Source organism: Melanotaenia boesemani, chromosome 18 (assembly GCF_017639745.1).
Source record: "Melanotaenia boesemani isolate fMelBoe1 chromosome 18, fMelBoe1.pri, whole genome shotgun sequence".
NCBI classification, from domain to species: domain Eukaryota; kingdom Metazoa; phylum Chordata; class Actinopteri; order Atheriniformes; family Melanotaeniidae; genus Melanotaenia; species Melanotaenia boesemani.
This window is the reverse complement of record NC_055699.1, coordinates 24,540,800-24,563,394: the sequence shown is the minus strand read 5'-3', so window position 1 is coordinate 24,563,394 and position 22,595 is coordinate 24,540,800. Positions and strand designations below refer to the sequence as shown.

General features: G+C 39.6%; 2 protein-coding genes across 3 annotated transcripts; one reads left to right on the top strand and one right to left on the bottom strand.

Annotated features, from left to right (window-relative positions):
• Nucleotides 1-1,258: 1,258 nt before the first annotated feature.
• steap2 (STEAP family member 2, metalloreductase) lies at nt 1,259-10,490 on the bottom strand. 2 transcript variants are annotated; one of them, XM_041967432.1, is made up of 6 exons: nt 10,407-10,490; nt 9,215-9,666; nt 8,564-8,730; nt 6,138-6,665; nt 3,258-3,422; nt 1,259-2,227 (listed from the first exon to the last, which is right to left on the bottom strand). In XM_041967432.1, exons 2-6 carry the CDS (start codon nt 9,606-9,608, stop codon nt 1,934-1,936), a joined length of 1,548 nt encoding a protein of 515 aa, XP_041823366.1. In that variant the 5' UTR covers nt 9,609-9,666; nt 10,407-10,490; the 3' UTR covers nt 1,259-1,933. The 2 variants fall into 2 exon arrangements, with proteins under 2 accessions (XP_041823366.1, XP_041823368.1); XM_041967434.1 differs by lacking the exon at nt 10,407-10,490 and adding an exon at nt 9,761-10,033.
• Nucleotides 10,491-11,531: 1,041 nt separating this feature from the next.
• alg14 (ALG14 UDP-N-acetylglucosaminyltransferase subunit) lies at nt 11,532-19,387 on the top strand. The gene is made up of 4 exons (XM_041969053.1): nt 11,532-11,701; nt 12,664-12,815; nt 15,347-15,469; nt 19,024-19,387. The coding sequence occupies exons 1-4, from the start codon at nt 11,557-11,559 to the stop codon at nt 19,252-19,254; spliced, it is 651 nt and encodes a 216-aa protein (XP_041824987.1). The 5' UTR covers nt 11,532-11,556; the 3' UTR covers nt 19,255-19,387.
• Nucleotides 19,388-22,595: the final 3,208 nt, after the last annotated feature.

Here is a 22,595-nt window from a genome sequence, read left to right as displayed (position 1 = left end):
CAGGTGAAAGTTGTCACATCTTCTCACAAACTTTCAAGAAATGAAGAGGAAAGCTTCCATAATATGAGATTATTATTTATTATACACTGGTTTTACCCACTCCACAGAATAAAAGTGATGAACATTTGTCTCCTAGTTCATGTTGGGAGCATCTGTAAATGAATGTTAGTGAAACACCTGGTTACTGTTTAAGTTCAAAGTTGAGGGAAGTCTTGCACAACAAGTTCATTGACGTCACAATCTCATGTTTTGGCTGACAGGATCTTAAATACCAGTTCTATCAACAGCTTATATTTTTGCTCTGGTCTGACTGGTGGCTGCACATGTTCAAGCATTTAGCACAGTCACCCTGCAGCAATAAACTCTCCGGCTGCACCTGAGCTGGGTTTACATATTCTACCTACAACCAGATGGGTTTTCACCAACCTCCTGTGCAGCTACATGCATGCTACAGTGATTAGATTCTAGACCGGACTGAATTTATGATCATCTTTGACTTTGTGTCATTCCTGTGGACCATCTAGGTGTACCCTCACTCTCACCCAGTGTCAACATTTTGGAACCTGACTAGAACAGGATCAAACCTGTTATCAGACTTCAATAATAGTAATAATCACTACACTTAAAAGACTGCAGATTCAGTGGAGATGGCATGTTTTCACTTTACTGGCCGATTGCACATTGATATTACTGGTGAGCGTATTGTTTTTCAGTTTTGTTTTTATGGGCCAAAATAAGTGAAAGGCCCTGTTTGTGTGTGTCCACACCGTCTGTAGATATGATTTACAACATAGTTAAAGACAGAACCCTAAATGCTGCATGTCCTGGACTTGCTGCATGTCATCAACCTTTTCCTGCACAAACAACAGAAAATATTAAAAACAAAGACGTGCAAGTTTCAACAAAGAAAAAACTTAGAAACAAAGAACTAGACACACTTGCTGCAAGGCCAATGCTGCCCCAAAATAAGAGCAGAACCATTACATTTATGACCCACAGCTCCATTCAACTGCGGAGAAGTGATAAAACCAGCCGCTCTGCTCCCAAACTCTGGAATTCCTCTCCAAATTACATCTGTAATATTGACCTTCTTCTCATCCTACAATCCAGACTCCTGACTCGCCTGTTGAGTTTCATGAAAGGCGCTTTTAAATAACATGTATTATTATTCTACCAGCTGTCATAGGGTAAGTGACAAGGTGCAGTCTGTCAGTGCATTACAGAAAAAACAACCGCACATGCTCACACTTACAATTCATTGGATCGTATGGGGTGGACTCAAAGAAAATCAAAGCAGGCAGAGGTAGAACATGCAAACTCCACACAGATTCAGTCTGTGAATCTTCTTGCAGTGAGGTGATAGTGATAACCAGCACAACGTTGTGCCACTCATCCATGCTTCCCTCAATATCAGAACAGTTTAGAAAACTAAGTTTAACTTCTTAAAGAAATAGAGATCCTCCATCAGAGCACAACAGACACAATATTCAAGTCAAACATACAGAATAACACACAAGAGCACAAATATACTCTGACTCAAAACCTGAAAACATGTTTTTCACAGTTTGATGTGGGACATAGTCACAGAGTGAGAACTGTTTCCAATAAAGAAAAAGAAAATGGCAACTAACTAGCACTGAGCTTAAACCTGGAAAACAAAAGATATTTTTCATGTCACTGGATAAAAATGTGTCTCCAGAGGAAAAAGACACAACATTTCACTAGTTTTAGTGTGTTGATGCAGTAAAATATCACTTGTACTTTTATAAGGAACACAGATGTAACATAAAGTGAAACAGTGTCAGCAGACGGACTGAACAGCAACACAACGGCACCATGAACATGATGGAGAAACCGTTCTCAGTGAAGTGACAAAAATATTCATTTCCATCCATAAAACATGACCAGAGCAGTAAATCTGAAATCTCAGGGATCACATGATGGTGACTCTTTCAGGTGAAACGTTGGCAGCTGAGCCCACCGGTTCCAGTCGCTGACACTTGTACTGACTGCTGTCCACACCCTTACGGATCTGGTGGAGCTTGCTGGCCACACAGGGGAGCAACATCAGCACCTTCCCCAGTATGACGCACACTGGCAGTGCCAGGGCCACCACAAAGCTGGGGGGCAGGTAGAAACGGTAGGCTTCCTCCTCAAAGGCTCGCTTCCAGCCGAACAGCAGGCCATGGAGGGTGGCGATAAGAAGGGCGATGTAACCCAGAGTGGACTAGAGTAAAGACAGAGACACACATGATACTACATGTGAGGAATGTTAAAAATATGAAAGTTAGGTAGCAGTACACCTTTTCTGTTCAATCATGTTCACAGACGTCTGGCATGTTAACAGAGTGGTAAGGTAAAGTTTCATCCGCTGCTTGTACATTTTATCTTAGTTTTAGTTACATAAATCATGTAATATGTCATTTTAGTCTTTGTTCAGGGGGGTTGGTGTCTTTATAAGCAATGAAATATTTGTGTTGTGTTGAAATATACTTTCAACACAATGATGTGCAGCAGTCCAACATCAGGACCTCTTGTTCCACCAAATTTAGCTCCAGTTTGTCTCAGATTGGTGAACCTCTGTCCATCTGAGAGACTCTGCCTCTCTGAAATGCTCCTTTTATACCCAGTCATGTTACTGACCTGTTGCTAATTAACCTGATTAGTTGTCAAAAGCTCCTCCAGGTGTTTCTGATTTGTACCAGTTACTTTTCCAGCCTTTTGTTGCTCCTGTTTTTCAGCTCTTATTTTCCGTCAGATGGTAAAATGTCTTAGTTTCATCATTTGAGATGTTGTTTATGTGTTACTGGGAATAAAATGTGAGTGGAGGAGTTTTTGTAACTCATTGCTCTCTGTTTTTATTTACACTTTAACCCTCATTGGTCCAGGGATTAGATGACGAGTGGCATTTTCCGTCGCCAGCGACGGATTGAGTGTAAAATAGTTAAACAGTGTCCCAACTTTTTGGGGTTTGAGGTTGTTTCTGATTCCTTATTGATCATTTATCAAACAATGGCTGCTACTTTTTATTAAAGTAGAACAATTAAAGAATATTAAGGAGAAGATGATGGAGTTGTCAGTGGATTTTCCATTCGTCTGTCTCCTCTTTCCTTTATCTTGTGCTAGAACTAGTAGCACAAGTTGTATTTGTTTGTGGATGGAACATCAGCCCAGAACAGGAGGAGCAGAAATAGCACTGATCAGATAAAACCCAGTTTTTCTAAAGCAGGACACAAGGTCTAACGTCATACTTTTACCTGTATGAAGCTGAACTCCCTCCAGTTGAGAGTGCTGCTGATAGAAGGGATGGAGGTGATAGCCAGAAGAGACATGAGCCCAAAACTCATGATCCCAAAGGAAACGTACATTTCTACCCTCCACACTTCCTCCTCGTTCCACACGTTCTCCACGTTAGCGTGAACCTGCCAACACAGGACGAGTATGAGATTATTATACTTTCGGGTGTATTGCACAATTTTTAGAGAAATCTCAACAAAGAAGACATCAGATATTGAGACATTTTTATAAGTCGGGTGGTTTCTGAGTTTGTGGCTAGGTTGTCTCTGGAAGGAAAAAGTCTCCATGGAGAAATTCCATGCTGGTGAAAAATTTCTGGGTCCTGAGGACTCTCCAAAGGGATTAATAAAGTATTTCTATTCTATTCTATTCTATAAATAAAAAAAAGAGCGTGGTGAAAAGCTGAGCGCAGATGGAGAAAAACAAATCTACAGGTTCATTATGACATGTATAAAGAGAAACTTCACTCTTATCATTTACAACTGAGGAATGCATGGAAGTCCTATTTCTCTAACAAAATTTAGCAAAAACTGTCATAATGCTCGGTCCTTATTCACTGTTCAACAGACATACTGTGTCCATTGAAAACCAGTTTAAATACCATGACACAGTTTAATCCCATTAACAGCAAAGATCTGGGCGACATCTTATGTCAGCTGAAGTCCTCCTCTTGCTGTTTGGACGTCCTGCCCACAGGTTTTAAGACTCTTGAACCAGATCTGTTACAGATTGTGAACTTGTCTTTAATTTCAGGCATCTTACCAGAACTTCTAAAACCAGCTGTAATCAAGCCTCTGCTAAAAAGGGACAATCTAAACAAGACACAAATGAGCAAAAACAGGCAGATCTCAAATATTCCTTTTCTAAGTAAGATCATTAAAAAAGCCGCTTTTCATCAGCTAAGCGACTTTTTAACACAAAACAACCGTTGTGAGTTTTGCTAAGGCAAAAACTTGGGCATAGAAGGAGTTTGGAGAGGCCATGGAGAATGACTTCTGGACGGCTTTGAGAAGATTGTGGTCCACCATCCTGCGGCTCAGGAGGGGAAAGAGGTGCTCCATCAATACTGTGTACAGTGGGGATGTGGGGCTGCTGACCTCAACTCGGGACGTTGTGAGGCAGTGGAGGGAATACTTCAAAGACCTTTTCAATCCCATCAACACATCTTCCAATGAGGAAGCAGAGTCTGTGGACCCAGGTGCTGGCTCTCCCATCTCTGGGGCTGAGGTCACTGTGAGGTGGTTAAAAAGCTCTTCAGTGGCAGGGCCCCAGGGGTGGATGAGGTCTGCTCAGAGTTCCTTAGGGTTCTGGATGCTGTAGGGCTGTCTTGGTTGACACACCTCTGCAGCATCACATGGACATCACAAGTCCCACCGGTAGGAGGCCTGGGGAAGACCCAGGACACGCTGGACGGACTACATGTCTCAGCTGGCCTGGGAACGCCTCAGGATCCCCCCAGATCAGCTGGTGAATGTGGCTAAGAAGAGGGAAGTCTGGGTTTCCCTGCTTAGGCAGCTACCTCCGCGAAACCAATTCCGGATAAGCGATAAGCGGCAAATGGATGGATGGACAGGCGGGCGGATGGATGGATGGATGGATGGAACTGCTACGATGTCTCCCAGTCAGGTTTTAGACAGCACCACAGCACTGAGACTGCTCTGACCAAAGTCATTTATGACATATGTTTAAATACAGATGATGGAAAACCACAGCGCTTCAGTCTATACACCTTAAAACCACCAACCAGGACAGAAATATGGGTGTACTGATACTGAAGAGAATCACAAAGTCAGCCTACTATCACCTTAAGAATATATCAGGTGTAAAAATCTGATGTCTCAGCAGGACCTAGAAAAACTAGTCCATGTTTTCATCTTTAGTTGGCTTGATTATTGTAACAGTATTTTTACAGGTTCTACCTAAAAAATCAATTAGACACCTGCAGCTTATTACGAATTCAGCTGCTCCAGTCCTCACTTTGACCAAGAAATTGGACCACATCAGTCCAGCTCTGAGGTCTTTACACTGGCTGCCTTTTCATCAGAGAATAGATTTTAAAGTTCTGCTGCTGGTTTATAAAGCTCTGAATGGTTTAGGACCAAAAAACATCAGTGACCTCTTAACCTAGTATGAACCTACCAGAACCCTCAGGTCATCTGGTTCCAGATTCTTATCAGTTCCCAGAGAAAGAAACAGACATGGAGAAGCTGCATTCAGCTTCTATCCTCCACATCTCTGGAATAAACTCCCAGAGGCCTCAGATCAGCTGAAACACTTTTATTTAGAAGTTCAAAATCTGCACCTGTTTCTTTTAAGCTTAAATTTTTAAAGTCAATCATGTTTTAATACTGTTATAAGTTATTTCTTTTTCCTTTTGTTTTTAATGTTAAATTATGCTTCTTGTATTCTGTAAAGCACTTTGAATCACCCTGTCGTTACACTGTGCTAAATAAACTTGCCTCGCCTCGCCTCGCTTCGCCTTGCCTCACCTTGTCTAACCACCACACCACCATACAGCTGTACTGTTGAGCCCCGTTTGGTGCAACCCACACACTCAACGCTGCTGCTCATCCCACACATGCATTTCCTTACAAATGTGGTTCCATGTAACCATCTAATTCCAAGTTGTTTATACACAAGCATGATCATTGCATACTCCATGATAATGACAAACTGGGAGCTGTGTCAACCTGAGCTGGTTGGTAGTATTCACAGGCCTCATGTTGGCATTAACATTAATACAAAAAGTGCAAATAAAAACAAATTATATCAAAGTTTTCTTTCATGAGCCGAGTAAATGATATAAATAAAATTAGCTTTGACATATTTGCTCCACTGACCTGTTGGTAGGCGGTGTTGAGCAGCAGGTACCTCTCAGACCTCCTGAGAGGCAGACAGAGGCTGTAGAGAACGTGGACAGCAGCCAGGAAAAAGCTGATGAGGCCGAGCTGTTTTCTGCTCTGCAGCCAGCCTTCCAGCCAGGGTGGGAAGTGTTTGTACTTGGTACCATAATAGAGCTGGTGAGCAGCCGCAAGCTGGCCTGCGAGGTACACCAGGGCCAGGAGAGTGATGGCGACAGTGGGAAGAGTTCGATTCACTATCTCTATCGGGATCTTGTAAAAGTCACTTCGCTTGTACTTAACGTAGGGGTGGATTATATCTCGTACAAAAGAATAAGCAAAGAAGAAGATGGACAGGGCCACAGCAGCAAGGACGGGGCCTTTCCAGCCGGAAAACAACTGTATTGGGATGTTCTCGATGTCTCTGGAAGAAGACAGGGGGCCCATATCCACGGGCTGGAAGTGCAGCTGGCGAGCTAATTCCATAATCTGATGACGAGCCTCCACTGAGTCGCTGCAGATGAACACCTGTGCAGAAACGTCACAGAGAGGAGGGCTGGTTAGAGGATGAAGAGAACCTGCATTCATGCCTGATGATACAGATGCAGAACAGCGTCGGTCTAAAAAATTAACAGGGAGAAACAGATGTTTTTCATCTTGTGTGCTAATTTAATTTCAGTGTGAAGCTGTTTTGGGAAATAATTTGTTGTTCTTTTACAACACAGTGAAACAAACCAAATTTTGGCTTTATACATTAAAAGTTAAATACCTGATAAAGTATTCACCTTCCAGTACCAGGTTGAACCCCTTTGTCCTCCAGAACTGCCTCAATTTTGGTGTGATAGATTGAACAAGGTGTTAGAAACCTTCCTCAGAGGTTTTAATCCATATTGACATGACAGCTTCACACAGTTGCTGCAGGTTTGTCGGCTGCATCCATGATGAGAATCTCCTGTTCCACCACATCCCAAAGCTGCTCTACTGGACTGAGATCTGGTGACTGTGGAGGCCGTTGGAGTCCAGTGAACTCATTGTCATGTTCTAGAAAGCAGGTGGAGATGATCTGAACTTTGTGACATGGTGCATTATCCTGCTGGAAGTAGCATCAGAAGATGCTCCACTGTGGTCATAAAGGGATGGACATGGTCAGCAACAATACTCAGGTAGACTGTTGTGGGTAAACCAGGCCACGTTAGTACTAAGGGGCCCAAAGTGGGCCAAGAAAATATCCCCCACACAATTACACCAGCAGCAGCCTGAAGTGTTGACCCAAGGGAGAATGGATCCATGTTTTCATGATGTTTCCACCAAATTCTGAGCCTAGCATTTGAACGTGGAGCTGAAATGGAGACTCATCAGACCAGCAACGTTTCTCCATCTTCTTTTGTCCAGTGTTGGTGAGTGTGTGTGAATTGTAGCCTCAGTTTCCTGTTCTTAGCTGACAGGAGGCACCCGGTGTGGTCTTCAGCTGCTGTAGCCCATCTGCTTCAAGGTTGGATGTGTTGTGTGTTCAGAGATGCTGTTCTGCAGACCTTGTTTAGAACCAGTGCTTATTGGACTTCCTGTTGTCTTTCTATCTGTAAACTCTAGAGATGGTTGTGTGTGAAAATCCCAGTAAATACTCGGCTCAGCAACCATCAAGGTCACCTAAATCCCTTTTCTTCCTCATTCTGATGCTCAGTTTGAACTTCAGCAAAACGTGTTCACCATGTTTACATGAGTAGATGCATTGAGTTGCTGCTTTGTGATGGACTGATTAGATTTTTTTTAACCTTTTTTACAAATGCATCTATATTTATAATATTTTTACCAGACAAGATGAAAATGTGATCTGAAAAGTACAGCTGGTAAATTAATGTAATGTATTAAATTGAAATTCCATCCAGCATCTTTTAAATGCTGTCAATAAAAGTTAAATTGTTGGCTCACAAAGTTGTACTGGAATGTTTTTTTTTTACTTAATCCTCCCTGAAGAGTCCCGACCAACCACAGACTTAATGAAGCCTCGCTAAATTGTGTGGATTAACCACTGAGGTTTAGTGGATGGAAATTTCCCACCAATTTAAAATCTTAATTTGCGAGCAGTTGTTTTTAAATGCACCTCCTGGGAAACTGTAACAAGGAGCAGATGTTAATTCTTTTTCTGACTATTAAAAATTATTGTCATCATTATTTTCTTGTAGATGAAACCTAAAAACGTGCAGAGTGACATGAAAAGAAATGTCATATTTCTACATTCTTCTCCTCCTTCTGAAAGGTTTATAACCTGAATGAGAGCTGAATGAAGTCATGTGCTTCACAGCCCTGCAAACAAAAGCGTGTTTTTATTTGTGATACTATGTTTACTTCTAAATTAAAAACAAAAAAGTATAAAAATAAACAGAGAAAGACATCTTTGATTAAAAGCACAGTATGCATGCTTGTACCTGCGTACTGGCGTCTTTGGGGTAGCTCTGCTGCATGGCCCAGGCTGAGATGACGTTGAAGCCTTTGACCACAACAGAGTCGGGCAGCAGTGACGCCAGATACTCAGCATTGGACTCCGGATACTGGTTCACCCTCCTGTTGTTACTCACATCCACCAGGACCTTACCTGTAAACCAAGAACTTTTATTTTTATTTTTAGTAAATAACTGATTTACAGAATATTCTGAAGCATTATTATTATTATTATTATTATTATTGTTGTTGTTGTTGTTGTTGTTGTTGTTGTTGTTGTCTTGATTCGGACACTTGTGTTGTAATCTTTCTTCTGAGACTAAGATTTTGCTTACAGCCCTTGTAGCTGTGAAGATATACTGGAGTTAGTCATTTCAGACACAAGGCAGAAAAAATAGGCTCGTGAAAAAGAGGTTAAACATTTCAGTTATTTCACCACATCTGTGTTAGATTTACTTAAAAAAAAAACTTTTTTAAAAAGTAAAAATCATTAATTTCTCCTGTTTCAAGATGAGCACTACCACAGTGTGATGTGCTTAACTCTTAAAAACTGAAAATGGGCGTTGTCATGGCAACGCCTCCTTCTTGAATATCAGTTAGATAGAACTGTCATTGTTGTCAAAAAGCAGCTGCTGTACCTTCCATCAGATGTTTGAGGTCCCACAGAGTAGAGTAGTGCTCTCTCCGGATGGCCAGGAACACGATGTTGGCCTTCCTCACAGCGTCTTCATAGTGCGTCACGTCAACCACGTGAGGAAACGACTGGGCTGCCAGTTTGGGGTGGCGGCTGCCCACCACCACGCCGAAGCCACGGCGCAGCAGGCGATTGGTCAGGCACTTAGAAAAGTCGCCTGAGCCCAGGATGGCTACCGTGGGCTGAGCAGGCATCGGACAGGAGGTCCCTGCATCTGCAGCTCTGCTCCTCACCCCGTTGGACATCGTACAGGAATGAGAGTGGTGGAAGTGGTGAGAGGAGGAAGCTGTGAGGAACAGCGGACTCCTGTTGCAGCCCATCATGGAGATAGAGTCCATCCTTCCCTCCTTTCACGTCCTTTTCTTTGGGTTTCTGCTTAGAAATATTTCAATGGGCCTAGAATGGAACAGAAATGTTGTGTGTTGTTTTATTCGAAAGCTGCATTTAAATAAAAAATTAAATTTAACCTGCTAAATACCTTCAACATTACCTCATTTATAATTTTCATCTGGGGGTTCATAAAGTTTTTTTTCATCTGATTAACTTCACCTTCCTAAACACTTTTTCTATCACCAGGGAGGTCTGCACTTTAATCCCTAAACCCATCATACGTTGACGTGCCCTTGAACAAGACACTAAACCCCAAACCAGCTATAAGCTTATCTATCCACAGACAAAAACATTTAGTCCTAAAGTCCACAATTCCCATTATTCTCAGTGGCTTGCCAGTAGAAATGACAACTGATGCTCAAAATAAAAAACAACTGACAGGACTGGAGGTATTATTTCTCCGCCACCTCCATTTTGGCAGAAAGATCAAGCTGACATCTGTCAGCAGCTGTTCTGCGTGTTGGATCAGAAATCTGCCACAAGTCAAACACAACGCAGATGTTATCCCTGTCCCGCAGCGGATGTCCATCACCTGCTCTGTTCTTCCAGAAATCATCTGTATGCAGAGACAGAGATCTTTTGAAGGACGTGGACGTGTATGTGCAGCTTAAAGTGCACCTGTAGCGCCAAACCATGGCCGCCGCTGCACATGAAAACAGAAGACGCAGCGTATTCTGCGCAACCGGCTGCATGTTTACCTTCACGTGGATGAAAATAAGATGCGTAGGAGACACGATGTTACTCACCTGTCATCCACACACTCACGATAAGGCTGTCAACGCAGAGACGCGCTCGTGCTGCTAGCTTCCCATCTTGGTCCTGATGCTGCAGTGCCTCCACTGTCTGCCTGTATGATACCTTCACGTCCTGTGGGAAAATATAATATAATATAATATAATATAATATAATATAATATAATATAATATAATATAATATAATATAATATAATATAATATAATATAATTTTGTTCCTGTTAATATGAATGTATTATATTTCCTAATAAATTTATCTGACTACCTTTACTTATTACATTTATCTAATTAATAATAGTGGGTCAAGGAAAGGGAAATGTATAGGAACAAATCTGAGCATTCAGAGTGGAAAGCTGATGCGCCTCCTGAAGCCTCGTCTGGCTTTTACACTGATGCCACATTTGTTTTAGTTAATGTTTTACTTTAAACACTTAACTGGTTATTTGCAGCTTACTTTTCTTTACAGTACTAAAAAGAAGTTAGCATTTGATAGTAAAATATTGTTGCTGAATGATTTTAGTCTATCCCAGCTGTCAGTTGGGTTAGAAGCAAAGTAAAACCTGATTAGAAAAATGGAGCTGTTGGAACCCACGTATTTAAGAACAGAACGTGCAAAATCCACACAGAAAGACCCCAGATGAGATTAAAAATGGAAGGTAACAGTACTGCTTACTATGATCACATCACCATCCAATGAATGGATGTCATTCACCAGAAGCCTCGACTATAAACCAGATATTTTTTATTAGTATGACTTTTTAATAAATTCAGTTTAGTTTCAATTAAATCACTTATTATTTATTACCTCTTATTTAAATTTATGTCTTAAATTTTCAGAATGTTGACGGTAATGGAGTCATAAATGTCTAAATGTCTGATTCCAGCAAATAGCAAAAAAAAAGAGAGAGAGAGAGAGAGAAAAACAAAAAGCAAAAACAAAAAACATGGCCTTTTATTTACAGGCCTTTTAGTTAAAACAACAAAAAAACTAGTGTATAATCTGGACTTTTCAACGTGTCATAAAATTCCCGTCCACATGGTGACGCTAATGCACCGTTGAGCTTGTTAGCCAACCGCTAACACAGCTAAAACAAGAAAAACGCGCAGCGTCTGTTTTGGTCTTACAAAGCTTCCGTAGCTGTCATGGCGTGCTTGGTATCAGCTGTGTTTGCCTTTTTACTTGTATGTTTAATATTTATTATTCGATTATATATCGTTGTGAAGACGGGACCCAAACATCGACCCGGAACCAAAGGTTCGGTGACTGTTCTGGTCGTCGCCGGATCAGGTAACGTTACATGTGGACGGAAGAATTGTAGCCGTGTGGCAGCAGCTCTGTTCCTGCTGTAGAAATCACATTTATTTCACTCTGTCGTCCCGAATTCTCTCCAGAAGAACAAACACGATTTTAAAGTTCCTCCTTTAGCTGATTTACATGTTTTACTTTATTAATAACACCGTTTGGGCTGAAATAGTCTTTTTAAAATGATCTTTCCTTTAGCAGAAACAAGCTGAATTGAAGCTAACAATTAAAAGTGTTAATGATATAAAATAAACTGCAAGCACGTGAGAAATTATTTTTTAAAAAACTACATCAATTTTAAAGTACTTTTTGGCGTTACATATATTCACAGAGCAGTTAACAAAATAAAAACAGAGAAATGAAAGAAAAAAGAAAGAAAATGAACTAACAAAAGCTAAAAGAAACGGAATAATTAAAGAAGGTAATAAAAACAGACAAGCAGATAAATATTATTTAAAAACATAAGCAATAATCGAAGATAAAACATTTAATAAAAATAAATAATAGATTAAAATAGCTAAAATAAGTATTCTGTTGGACCCGAGAACCACTAAACAAAACTGCAAAGATTTGCACATCTTATAAAACAATATATATATATATATATATATATATATTCATAAAAGAATAGAAAACATACCAGATGTTGAAAGTGACATGTTTTACCAGTTCATTAAAAAAATATTGGCTTATTTAGAATTTAAAACAAGCTTCAAATAAAATTTGAGTGACAGCAACAAAATCTAGAAAAGTATAACAGTGAACAAGTGCCTATATTTTCTCCTTCAGGTTTCTTAATCTTTACGGTTTCTACTCACCACATTTCAAATGAGACGTTGGTCTTGGTTCTTGTGTACTTGGAACACTACCAATAGACATCGTCTGCATCCTGATGGCCATGGAGGAGGTATGATGGAATGAGTAATTTTTCAGTTTTTCTCTTGTAGGTGGTCACACCACAGAGATCCTGCGGCTGCTTGAATGCCTGTCTGCAGCGTACACACCGCGACATTATGTGATTGCTGACACAGACAGGATGAGTGAAGAGAAGATCTGCAGATTTGAAAGCTTAAAACAACAATCTGATGCTGAGTCACAGGTTTGTAACTGGCTAAAGGAAAAGACTGTGTGGTAGGCATGCATCCGTACAGCTGTTCTAGCTTCTCGCATGAATACAAAAGACCTCGGTGCTGTCGCCAAGTTGGTGTACTGTTGCAAAAGATTAAATATGTTTAAGTAAATAATTAAGATATCAGGGGATATCGACCCTGATGTTCAAGAAAGCTGCTGTGTTTTGTTACATCAACATTTCAAAACAGTTTTCTTTTTTTTAAATGATTGATTAACATGAGGGCAAAGTCAGTGATTACACTAAAAGCTGAAGGTTGAACTTCTCAGTGGTTCTTATTTTTGTAGTTTCTTTAGAGGCTGAGGAACAGAAAGTTTTATAATAATGTAAATGATCTTAAAGTATTATGATTTAAGAAAAAAATGACTATCAAATATGAAAATGGAGATAAAAGGCAGATGCACTGTGCCTTGCGGTATATCTCCTGGTGGAGTGTACATCTCTCTGTAGGAGTGTTACTGTTCTCGAAAAGGTGGGAAGTATTGTGCAGTGAGTTTGAGTCTTTTCCAGGTTCAACATGGTTTAAAAATGTATTTTCATTCCCCTTATTTATATCAATACTCTTTCAAAATGTGTAAAATCACCTCAAGTGACTATTTTTTTTTCAGTATTTATTGTTTTTAACCACCTTTAATTATTCTTGTCTTGTGAATTAAATTAAGATAATTATTAAGATAATTAATTATTCTTGTCTTGTGAATTAAATTAAGATAATTATTAAGATAATTAATTATTCTTGTCTTGTGAATTAAATTAAGATAATTATTAACATAATTAATTATTCTTGTCTTGTCTTGTGGATGTGAATTGAAAGGTGGCAGATGAAACCCAGCTGTTGGCTCTGATACTGCTGCAAAAACTGTTGCACCTTTTACTTTTACAGAAGATTTTCAGCATTTTGCTGCAAAAATTCAGTCCACCACAAACCAGGGATGTGCAGATCCTAAGATATTGATGCCTCCGATATCAGCTGTTTATGCTCTGGAATCCATTTTCATGGTAAAATATATATGTTTTAGTCATTTGGGGTAAATATGTTATTTATTTTTAATGCTTTGAAAATTGGAATACAATGAGAAGTAATTGTACTGTTAGGATCATGTCTAAATTATATCCAGTTGGTAGGAACTACTTTTTCTTCCGCCTACCGTAGTCGTATGTGAAATAAGGCACAGCGTAGTGGAGCAGTAGTACACTGCTCCATCACTCCTTGTACTCAGTCTCAAGCACAGTCAGTGCGGAGCTGAACATCAGTGGTGCTGTATGATGTGTTTAGGAAGACAAAGAGGTTTTATAGCAACACCACAAACTTCCTTCTATCAATCAATCAATCAAGCATAGAATATGATGAGGTTGTGATGAGGCGATCCGAAGAGGAGGAGAGTAAACGGGTGCAGCCAGGGCAAGACAGATATCACTTTTAGAGTAATTGGATACTGCAGACAGGTACTATCAAGTATAGAGGGAGAAAATGTGGAGCTCTGAATTTGTCTGCTAGGTTCTGGTTTTTGTGTCGATGTTTAGCAACAGGAGTCCCCCTCTTTCTTAAAAGTAAGACATCCTGTTTTGTTCAGATGTGCAGTAGTAAATATGGTTAAATTCTACAGTAAATAGCTGTATTAGTTCAGATTGGAGAGATATTTATGTCCCTGAGATCAGCTCACATCAATTCAACAGGCCTATATTTAGTAAGGCTGAAAACTATTCCATAAGTAGGATGGATGGAAAATAACATAAATATTTCTCGTTTGTTTTGACTGATGGTTAACTGAATACTTAAATATATAAGTACTGACAAGCATGCTATTATTGTGGAATTTATTTAATTATGTATTTTACTGGTAATTTCAGTTTAAGTAACAAAGCAGTCATTTATTTCCTTTGCCTTCACTGATGGCTGGCTGGAAAGGGAATTTTTCATATACATTAAGTTTGTGCATCGGTATCAGTATTGCCGATACTGGTTTGAATTTTTACTTGGTATAGAATCAAAAATGGTATTGCACATCACTATCACAAACCAGTTCTTCCTTTCTTCCCACAGCAGGGTAAAGCTAAAGAACCAACAGCAGCATGGAAACAGTCCTGAGAGCCGGTGCTTCTCATATTTTGTGAAGCTGCAGCCATGAGGAAGCTGCATGCTACAACAAGTCATCAGTACAAAGAAACACAACCATGCAAGCAAGATTAATTAGATGTTTTAATTACAAATATTTAGCTAATTATTTCCTAACCATTTTTTAAAGCATCAGAAAACAGCCCCCCGCCCCCATCACGTTTATAAAACAAGTGCAGGCAGGCCACAAAATTATGTGTTTTCATACAAACAATGTGTTTTTGTGGAATAACTGGATCACAAAGAGCATTGTACAGCATGCTCTTTGTGTATTTTCACATATTTTTCTTCAGTGGTTTTTTTTTTTTTTTTTTTTTTTTTACTTGAGTTTCATTGTTTCATGGAGTGGTGTTGTTCAAGCTCTCTCCTGTTTTCCACCGTTCAGTTCACCATCTGTCGCATCCCGCGGAGCAGAGAGGTGCACCAGTCTTGGACTTCCTCTGTCGTCAGCACCCTGAACGCCCTGCGGTTCTCCCTCCCCTTGGTGTTCAGACTCAGACCTGATATGGTGAGTGAAGCAGAGACCAACATGACAACATGCTGTACATCAGCAGACCTGCAGCCATGAGGGGATCAGAGAAGAACTCTGAATTAAAAATGTTTCCCAATCAGCTAAAAAATAACATGTGCCCCCTTTCAGCTGGAAGGTTTTACGTATGACAGATTGTCTGTTTCTTGCCAGGTTCTATAGTGAGGTAAATAGAACCTCCAACATAAGGCACGGGGGGCCAAAACCGGCCCGCCAGAGGGTTCAATCTGGCCCGCAGGATGAATTTGATATATGTGAAAAATGACATTTAGGGTATTAACAGCAATTACAAAGTTGTATACAAAACAGTGACAAGGCAGAGAAATAATCTTATGTTTCCAAACACTGTGGGAACGTTTTATCGTTTTACTCTGATTTTATTTATTTCATGTACTTATTTATTTGACTTATTTCTTTTACTTTTTTTTTTTTACTTTCATTGTTTGGTTTTGATGTTTTTATTTGTGTAATATAATTTTTAGGTCCCTGGTTTTTCCTCATGGCCCTTCATTATTGTGTTGGTGGGTGGGGATACTTAATATTTTTTAATAGATGTCAGTCAGCTTGAATGATGACGTGGTCAAGGCTACTACAGGGACATGGAAATGTATTTTCATATGAAATACTTTCTAGATTTTTACAAGTTATTATAATCATGTAAAATACTGGATTTTTCTGTTTCAGATAACTGTGATTAAATGTTTTGTCCTTTTAAGATCCCTTGTAATGAATGTGACAGACAGATACAGACAGATAATAAAATGTAATAATTTTAATAATGAACTTCTTTGTGTTAAACAAAGGGAACAATTGGGAGGATTTGGTTATTATATTATTTCACTTGCAATCAGATTGTGCTGTAATTGGCCTCTGAGCTAAAATAAGTTTGACACCCCAGCTTTTGTATTATTAATGCCATCATTTATTTAACAGAAGCAAAGGCAAAATGCAGAGGAGTGTGTGAAGAACACAATTACTGTTTTTGCGTGTGATGGAAAAACAGCTGATTATTATCATATGATCCCCCAGGCCTCATAAGTTATTCACATAACCCTAGTTTTAAAAAAAGGAGAAACATCCCTTTAACACTGATACAAGTAGGTTACAGTTGCTGGTTGTTGGTGGTTGTGGTTAACACTGTTCGTCTGTTGTTTAGCCTCCATAATACAGAACTGTTGAGGTCTGTGAACGCAGCGTGAAGAAGATCATAATGCTGCTGTGTCTGTATTGTGGAGCTTTATGATGACTTCTCCAGACTCCAGAGCAGCTCTGTCTGGTTTCCTGTGAACCCAACTCCCTCCATCTCCCTCTGGCCTGAGGCCACTTATTCATGTCATCCCCCTCCCCCCCTAATGTTTGAGCCTCACTGAGCTGCCTTTTCGCTGCCACCGAGTCACACAGAAGGCAGATTTCTGCTCGCTTTGCCCCCCCCCCCCCCAGTTTTAGAGTATGTATATAACATGTTTGCTCGCTGCAGGACAGTTCAGTCCACTGATGTTCAGATTGGAAAAAAGTACGGTAATCCTGAAAATCCTTGCAAACACACAGGGAATCATTTCCTGTGTTCTTGCTCTGCTCTGTTTGACTCTTTCTGTTTCACTGATTTATTGTGAAAGGCTGAAAGCATCCAGTGTTCAATGTAAAGGAGAGGGAGAAAAGGAAAAGTTGGAGAAACGCTCCAGAATTGTTTGAGTTTGAGTTATTTTATGGACTTTAAACTATAACTTGTTAGCTTTCTGCTTGTCACTGATGTCAGTAGAAGCAGCTGATGTCTTTTTAAAAGTTAATACTTGAGGTGTTTAAGCAAACTTTAAGAGGCTGTTTACAATATATTAAAAAGTCAAAGTCTGCAGAAGTGATGAATTATAAACAATATGTTCACCATGGTGTAGCATCCCCTCTTCTTCTAACAACCGTCTGTAAATGTCTGGGATGTGAGGAGAGGAATGTTGTCCCATTCTGGTCTGATGCTGGATTCTAGCTGCTCTACAGTCCTAAACCTTGGCTGCTGGATTTCTGCCTCCATGATGCTCCAGTTGTTGTGTATTGGTGAAAAGTCTGGACTGCAGGCAGGCCAGTTCAGCAGCTGGACTCTTCTCCTGCGAAGCCATGCTGCTGTGATGGATGCAGGATGTGGTTCAGTATCGTCTGGCTGAAATCTGCAAGATCTTCCCTGAAAGAGACGTTGTCTGGATGGGAGCAGATGTTGCTCTAAAACCTCCATGTACTTTTCAGCATTGATGGAGCTTCACAGATGTGGAAGCTGCCCACGCCATAGACACTAATGCAGCCCCATACCATCAGAGATGCAGCTTTTCACCTGTCCACTGATAAAAAGCTGGATGCTCCCTCTCCTCTTTAGTCTGCAGAACACGACGTCTAGGGCTGGGCGATATGGCCTAAAAATAAAATCTCAGATTTTTTTTATAACCACATCCGATTTCCGATTTTAATAGATTTTTTTTTCTTTTCTTTTACAATACATAAATAAACTTATTAAAAACATTTACTTATTTATATAAATGAATGCCAGCAACAATAAAGCATATAATGTCTTAACTTTTCCACCATATAAATGACTTCATATCTTCCATAGAAATATGCAACACAACTGCATCCGTGATCTCTTTCCATCTGGATCCTTATCATGCAGGATCCACTGCAGGAATAATTCCCCTGATGAAGGTCGTCTTTTAACGAGTTTGTGGGCTAAAGTTGACTTCTGCATCTCGTTGAGTTAGTTAGTTCTAACTAACTATGGAAAAAAATCCAGATTTTCATAAAAATAAATCACCAAAAATGGAAAATTCGATTTATCGATTTTATCGATTAATCGCCCAGCCCTAACGCCGTCCATGCTTTCCAGAAAGACTTTTAAATGAGCTTTGGTCCAGAGAAGACGGCGGTGTTTCTGGATCCTGCTCACATATACACTGTGGATGGTGGATCTTTCTCTGAAACTATTACACAACATTTAGACCCATTGTCTCAGATTGTTGATCCTCTGTCCATCTTTCTATCCAAGAGACTCTGCCTCTCTGAAATGCTCCTTTTATACCCAGTCATGTTACTGAGCTGTTACCAATGAACCTGATTAGTTGTCAAATGCTTGGTGTTTATTTGCTCTAAATAACTTTAACAAAATACTTTTCATTTAGTGGGTTTGTGAAATGTTTCTAGGAGAGAAATAATAATAAATGTTTGTTGATTTACCCACAGTTGGAAGTAAACGATGGCTAGATGGCAGCATCTGACAACTTTAGCATCAAAAATCCTCAGAATTGACAATGAATAAATGATAGAAAATTTCATAAATAAAATACAAACCAGTTATTATTTTCTCTGTACTGGGCTCACAGGGATTAAACAGGTATTAGTATTGGGACAAGAAAGATGTATTTCTTTACTGTGTCTCACATGTGTTTTGACAAATGTGTCACAGATGTCCTGATCATCTGAGGACTTTACTTCCTGTTCAGGTGTCACTTTCCTGACATGTGCTCAGCCCCTCCCACCCCTGTTTGTTGTTTCAGGTGCTGTGTAATGGCCCAGGGACCTGCGTTCCTCTGTGTGTGGCAGGACTGCTCCTGGGAATTCTGGGAATGAAGAAAGTCCTGATTGTCTACGTTGAAAGCATTTGCAGAGTGGAGACGCTGTCGTTAACAGGCAGGATCTTGTACCTGGTGTCAGACTATTTCTTTGTGCAATGGTCCTCTCTGAGGGACAAATACCCAAAATCCATCTTCCTTGGAAGAATAGTGTGACGTAAGCTGCTTTACATGGACGCTGGATTGGAAAGGATTGATTATCTTGTGTTTGTTATGAATGACTCTTCCCTCTTGTCTGTGTCTCAAAAACAGCATGCATTCCAGATCATTAATAAATTTGTGATTTTTAGAGACTTTTCTCATTCATATTCTGGAGCTACTTGGTATTTTTACATACTGATACAAAGAGTGCTAAGAAGCCTGTTTCAGCCGCGTCATTGTGTACAGAAGAATTAGCAGTTTTAGGGGAAATACTTGTTTGACTCTGTTTTCCAGTCTCTTTTAGAAATTCAGAGCATTTTAATGAGTCTTATCAGTTTGGCTGCAATGAATGTAAATGGGGATATTTGGGGATTGCTAAGCAGATCCAGACTCTGCAGGATTGGTGACTTCACAGCATCGGCTTTAGCATTGTTTCTAAGCTGCAGGTCGCCAAACTGCTTTGACTTGTGTGGGTCATGCAAAGTTCATCACAGTCTTCTGTGGATGACTCACAGACTGCAATCAGCTGAGTCACTTCTAAAGTTCACGAAAAGATCATAACCACTAAAATAAACTGCTTCCTGCATCAATTGTTTTTTTTTTTTCATGGTTATTTTACAGTTTTCCATCCTTTTTATCATGCAGTGTTGCCCTAAGGCAACACATAATTTCAAAATTTATTCATTTGAAAGATGCAATACTTTAAAAAGAAGCAATAACCACAGGGAGCCAATGACAGTTAGACCCATTTGGATCGACTGCATCTATCGTCTGACTTCGTGGTCAGATGAGAACTTCGTGAGTCTTAAGGGGCAGACTATAAAAGCAGCGTAACCAAGTTGGACAAGTTTGCTGATGTGTCATGGGCAAATGGTAGACTATGCTAAATCTCTGTTTTGAAATGGGCAGGTCAGGGCACAGACCCTAACCCAATAGAGATGCTAGGACCTGAAAAAAATCCTACACTAAACACACCTAGAGAAACTTGACGGGGCTAAAACAGCTCTGTCTGGAAGAATGGGCTGAAAGTTACTGAACGCTGTGCAGATCTGATTGTCTGCTGTAACAAGGAGTTTTTCCTTGCCCTTATTGCTCCGGGTGCATCTAACAATAGACTGTTCAGAATATTGAGACAGCATGGCACAGTCTGAAGTCAGAACTGGCATGCAATAGGGAGACTGGGGGCAGTTGTAACATGAATCAGGAACAAGTTTGGAATCATTTGATTCACTCTGCACATGCTCAGTTCAGTCCTTAGCCTGAACTGGAAAAAGTATTGCCTTAAGGAGAGCACAGCTAAATTTGAGCGGGAAAATATCAACTTCAGGTAAGAAAGTAATTTTTTTTTACACAAATCATTTTTGTAATCACATTGCTAGCTTTGTAGTTGAACTCATTAAACATATGTTGATTATGGGTCTGCTTAGCTGTTTTTCAGACAGGTTCTTTGTGGTAATGTTTGAGCTGTTAGCCATATGAAAAGCTAGCTCATTGGTATTGAGTATTGGTACACTCTGGGACCATCATAACACACTAGCATGTGGTCGGTTGTTACAGTTGAACAATGTTACAATTGACCCCATTTAAATTTGAATGAATCCATGAGTAAAAGTGTGATTTTAATTAAAACATTTCTTTTTAGTTTCAGCATGCCTAGGTCTCGAAAGAGAAAGACTGACAGGGATGTGCTTCTGAAGAGGGCATCCACTGAAGTGAAAGTCCAGGGAAAGTCAATAAGATAAGTGGCAAAGTTGCATGGTATATATTTCACACTCTAGTTGGAAGATCAGGGATCAAGCAAGCTTCCACTTGTATAACTGGAACAAAGTGTTGACAGAGTATCTGAAAGATGCTGCTAATGCATACATGCACTGTGTCCACGGGAGCTAAGCAGATAAGAACTGATCAGGTGATAAGTCAGGTGAATTTTTTTAAAGTTTATACTGGAGGAAATATGTACTATAAAAAAAAATGAGAATAACTGCATATCAGCTTAAAGTAAAATATGGCTGCAAACATCCAAAGTCATGGAACAAGACTTCAACTGCTGGTCCAGATTGGTTTTCTGGCTTCATGAAACTAAACTATTTTTCTGCTGTGTCTGTGTGGGGTTTTTGTGGGAGCTTACACATACAGTGCTCAAATTTATGCAAACTAACATTATTAACAGATATAACTGGCAGCAGGGAACTCCACTGTAACTAGATTTAGCTGCTGAGACTGAATGCAGGACATGTGTGGAAACCAAAGCTCTGAACTTTGAGGTAGGATTAGTGTCTTAGTGAGGTAACTTGGGGTTCAACTCTTGGTTTTCAGTGTCATGGAGCTAAATAACTTCCGGCTGAAGAGTATGTCACCATGGCAACTTAAGTTGGAACTCTACTCTGCACGATAATGGTTCATGATAACAGGTTTGATTTTTGGGTTCTACTTACCAGTGGAGAGAGGCAGAAAAGTGTGTGTGTTAAAGAGGTTTTTCTCCATACATGGGTTTCCCACTCAGCCAGCTGAGCAACTTGGAACCAGAGTTCATGTTGACTTTAAGAGATTTAGAACTAAATTTAGAAACAACTTTAATTCTTATTCATCATCAGAATCATAATGTTTCTAAAATACAATGAAAACACAAATCTGTATTTTATGAATTTAAAATCTGAGGGCAAATTAAATTATTTTCAATAACTGAACTGGACTGAAAGCTAGCAACATATGTTTTTGATCTTCTGCACTGCAAATGTTAAAATGTCTATAAATTCTTTGCAATTTTTCATTGGTGAGAAAAGCAAAACTGGAGTGATTGATGATTCTTTGACTGAATTTGATGCAAAATGATCAGGGGAGACGCTTTCCAGTCCTTGAGGGCCACTGTCCTGCAGGTTTTAGATGTTTCTCTGCTCTGACACAGCTGATTCACATAAAATAGATCTCCCCAACAGCTTGTTGTCAAGTTCTGCACAAGCCTGTTAATGATCAGTTCACTTGATTTGAATCAGATATGCTGGAACAGGTGGATCCTGAAGAAATTTTTCATTTTCTAAAGATCTCATTAGTAATATAGTGAAGACACTTCTTCATTAATTTAAAATGACTGGAATGATTTGGGTTTTTGTTGCATCTTCGAATTCGTCAAATCTTTTCTGGTTGTTAAGTTGCTGCCATCAGATTCAAAATCAGCTCATATTTTCCATGAAATGATAAAATGTCTCAGTTTCAACCTCAGATGTGTTGTTCATATTTTTCGCAGTAAAATCCACAAATGCAGGCTAAAGCTGTCTCATGCAAAGAAGAAGCCGTGTGTGAACAGGATTTAGAAACACAAACATAAAATAATTATTCACTATAAGAATTCACACATA

Bases quoted from the DNA above. Each gene is read 5' to 3' on its own strand.
- alg14 (XM_041969053.1), top strand. From the start codon at position 11,557: ATGGCGTGCTTGGTATCAGCTGTGTTTGCCTTTTTACTTGTATGTTTA. The intron at 11,702-12,663 runs GTAACGTTACAT...TTTCTCTTGTAG, and splicing joins TCTGGTCGTCGCCGGATCAG to GTGGTCACACCACAGAGATC. The intron at 15,470-19,023 runs GTGAGTGAAGCA...TTGTTGTTTCAG, and splicing joins TCAGACTCAGACCTGATATG to GTGCTGTGTAATGGCCCAGG.
- steap2 (XM_041967432.1), bottom strand. From the start codon at position 9,608: ATGGACTCTATCTCCATGATGGGCTGCAACAGGAGTCCGCTGTTCCTC. The intron at 8,731-9,214 runs GTACAGCAGCTG...CTTGGTTTACAG, and splicing joins CCTCAAACATCTGATGGAAG to GTAAGGTCCTGGTGGATGTG. The intron at 6,666-8,563 runs GTACAAGCATGC...GTTTCTGCACAG, and splicing joins CCAAAGACGCCAGTACGCAG to GTGTTCATCTGCAGCGACTC.